At 42.7% G+C, this 3,715-nt stretch overlaps 1 protein-coding gene across 1 annotated transcript in view; it reads right to left on the minus strand.

Annotated features, from left to right (window-relative positions):
• Positions 1-464: 464 nt before the first annotated feature.
• The window catches only part of LOC131882370 (uncharacterized), a 3,686-nt gene continuing 435 nt past the window's right edge, over positions 465-3,715 (minus strand). The window contains exons 2-3 of the mRNA XM_059229496.1: positions 1,767-1,876; positions 465-565 (exon numbers count right to left, since the gene is read on the minus strand). Of these exons, the coding sequence (XP_059085479.1) occupies positions 465-565; positions 1,767-1,876 (211 nt within the window). The remainder of the gene's footprint in view (positions 566-1,766; positions 1,877-3,715) is intronic.

A 3,715-nucleotide genomic window follows, 5' to 3' on the forward strand; every position in this document is an offset into this window, starting at 1 on the left:
AATATTTGCGGGGAGAAAATTGTAACCTGGACTCTAGCTCTCAAAACGCACGTTAAGCCTCTATGGTCACTACAATTGCCATAAAACCTGGGTTGGGAAGAAGCTCATGGATGCTTTTGAAAACGTACAATATCAGATACCTTTCGTGCCTTCTCTAAATACTGGACAGTCTTTAGCCTCTACCAATGCAATAGCTCGCTCTTACCTTCAACGTGCGTGGTAAAATAGCTTTGGACCAACTCGACCTTTGTTATGTTATGACGTGCAGTGAATGGCGCGAATGAAGTGAACACAATGGAGCTCCAATGCTAACTCCTTTATTAAGCGGTGAAAGTAAATCAACTACAATGAGTCATATACAGCGATACAGATATGAAAGCTACAGATCATTCGTATAAGATTCGTTACATTACATCTCCCCCCAAATGTTTGTAAAACATAGATTTATATTCTCATACATTTTCCTATGGAAACTCATTATTAATTTGACGAGTTGTTGTTGTTCCATTGGACGGGGTAGAGTCTCGATTTGTGATATCATGAAAGCGATCCTCCGTCAATGGTGCTATTGGTGAGCAAGAGAGGTATTAACAGGATACCACAAGTGGAAATCCAAGGGAGTGCCATGGATGAGGAGGAAGTGGATGAGTAACACGTTGACATCTGTTTGATTTTTTTTGCGGACTTCCTTACCGTTACCGGGATTGGAATCCCAACAGTTCAAGATTAGAATTTTTTTTTATTTTACTTGACTTTTATTTCTGTATATATTATTTGATCGAGCAACGAATTGGAGTTGGCTGACCTGGCTAATCCTTGAATATGAGGTTGATCCGGAATTTTAGTCAAAAACTTGTCCAAGTCTGACTTAAATCCTGCTACTGGATGAACGCCTACATAAGCCCTACGAATATTTGAGGGCGGCAAATTGAACAATGAAGGAGCCCGAGAAAGAAGAGAGTTGGACATCAATATTCGAACTAGCCTGGATTCTCGAGGGCTTGAAGGTGCTCTCAAAACGCACGTTAAGCCTCTACAGGCACTACAATTGACCCTAAATCCTGGGTTGGGACAAAGGTCATGAATGCTTTTGAAAACGTACAACATCAGATACCTTTCGTACCTTCTCTGAGTATTGTACAATCCCAACCTTTCTAACCTCTCCCAATACGAGAGCTCTCTCATATCCTCAATGGTCCTAGTAAAACATCTTTGGACCTGCTGGAGCTATTGCAAATCTGCTGAACTCATTGGAGCCCAAATGGGAGAGGCATATTCAAGATGCGGCTGAACAATCAACTTGTACACATCGTGACACTATCTCTGGACTTAAACGTGCGATATATCCAACCACATGTTTGAAAAGCCATACCAACTTTCAACTGGATATGCTCATCGAACTTTCCATTATCTTGGAGGACTACACCTAAATCCTTCATGGATGAGACCTGCTCAATGTCCTTACCTTCATCATCTAATAGTGGAGTGTCTAATGGCGTCGACCCAAAGGTCATTGGGCGAAATTTCATTCCATTCAGTGCCGGGACCTCTGCCAGACAATCGGAATCCTGACCACTCCCTACCAACTACCAATTTTGTATAATCAGCATAAGAAGAGATACTGACATTACTACTACCAAGCTTCTGAAGCGGAGCAATGAAGATAATAAAAAGGAGAGGACCCAAAATGAGGCCCTAAGGGACACCCGACTTGACATCATGTATGTCACCAAGGGATCCCTCAACCTTAACTAATAGTTTCCTACCACAAATGAAACTTCCGCAGAAAGCTGGACCCTTCAAGTATTGAGCAAGAGCGGCGTTTTGCACAGGTCCAACTGTAACGCTCCACACATCCTCCAAGCGTGCCTTACAGGTGTCACAATCCCAAGCTTTGCGGCATCACCACAATCCAAAACAGCGCAAGTGATGGGCGCCATGTTTTCGCTGGCTGCCATGGCGGCGGAAATGGCGGGCCACCAAGTGTCCACGGCAGTATTGCAGCTCTCGGGATCATCTTGAGATGGACAACAGGCATCCTTGACCACAGCGCCAGTGATGTCATTGCTGGTGCTCATGCTTTGCATGATGGCGTTGACGCCATCCTCACAAGTACTTGCAATCACCAGAGACAGACACAGCCAGGGCCACAACGGTAATAAGGCTCAGAAACTTCATTTTTAGCTGGGATGTTTCTTCTTGTTCTGCTCTTGCTTGACAAGTGCACATCCCATCTGACTGATTTGCCTTTTTATCTTGCTCAATAAAGTTGTGATCAACGGGAGGCTGGCTAACAACAGCCGTCTCAATACGTGCAGGTCCAATGCAGACTTTATCAATTGACAAATATTGATTTTTGATTCTCTGTGTGTGTTTGTTACAAAGTCAGATGTTACCCTCTCGCTTGGCCTGCCATCTGATGAGTGGTCATAACTGAGGGACATTCCCACTCCGGTACACAACCAATATGAACTATTACCTCACCTCTGGAATGACCACAAGTTGGCCCATTTAAGCTGTTAAAAGCACCAGCTCATGTTGTAATCAAATTTCACAAAGAAGCTTGGACTCTCGGCCATTCTGGAATCAAACCAGGGTTTGCAAATTGGAGAGTGAATGCTCTACCAATACGGTACTAAAGCTGGCCTTATGATTCTCCTTAAATATCTGGGTGAAGGTGGTTTGAGAGACTCATGAATGATTAATAATGACGTACTTGAGCTCTATCCCAACAGTGCAAAGATGTTATTGTGTCTGAAGCCCAGCTGCGAGGGAAGTATACCTATTTGTGGACGGCCTCTATCCAGAACCATAAAAGCTTCCAAGCCTACTCTTATTGTGGAACAATGGGGACAAGAAGTGTAGAGTTTTTCTCACAATGCCCAATGTTCAGAGTTAGGAATTGGTATGATAAGTTAGAGGGAAATTACCCTCTTTTGGGCATTTTTGGATCCTTTAACGAACATTGAATCAGCTGACACCAGCACAATGCTTTGGGAGGTCACTGGCCTTATTTTTGAAACAGTAAAAGCAAAAAAAATAACAGCCAAAGTCTCAGCATTCAGCAAAGGAGGTTTCCTAAGATTTTGACCAATAAATTGAAAGACGACAAAACATGAAGCAACCAAAGGAGTGCACAAACGACTTGTTTAAGATTTAAATCTTTTTATGTACCATAAAAAGTTGCAATCTTGCCGTTTTCTTAAAATGAATGTTAAATGAACTATTCTTCTCAACAATAAGAGATCTAGAAATGCAATCAAAATTTTTTGATAAAGAACTGTCATGCCCAAAAAGTTCAGATGACCTCTCAAAATATTGCAGTGACGCCATCACTCTTTTCCCACTTCAGTGTTCCAATATCACAATATCATTGTCCATTTAAACTTGCTTTGTCTCAAGGCCGAGGTTGCAGTGTAAACTAGAACTTAGTCAATTCTGATATCATTTTCTTGGAAATCTGAATCTATTTCAGTTATTTAATGTTTTAACAAACTTGAAACATGGTATTGCATAATAGCTCAGGCTCGCCCGGGCCTTGGCCACAAGAGCGTCGGTGGCACAAGGAAGAATAGCCTCCACATAGTCTCCGCAAACGGTAGCATCTGGACTAACAGAGGCATCCTCGCAGAAAGCTGGACCCTTCAAGTATTGAGCAAGAGCGGCGTTTTTGCACAGGTCCAACTGTAACGCTCCACACATCCTCCAAGCGTGT

This window comes from Tigriopus californicus, chromosome 6, assembly GCF_007210705.1.
Source record: "Tigriopus californicus strain San Diego chromosome 6, Tcal_SD_v2.1, whole genome shotgun sequence".
Lineage (NCBI taxonomy): Eukaryota > Metazoa > Arthropoda > Copepoda > Harpacticoida > Harpacticidae > Tigriopus > Tigriopus californicus.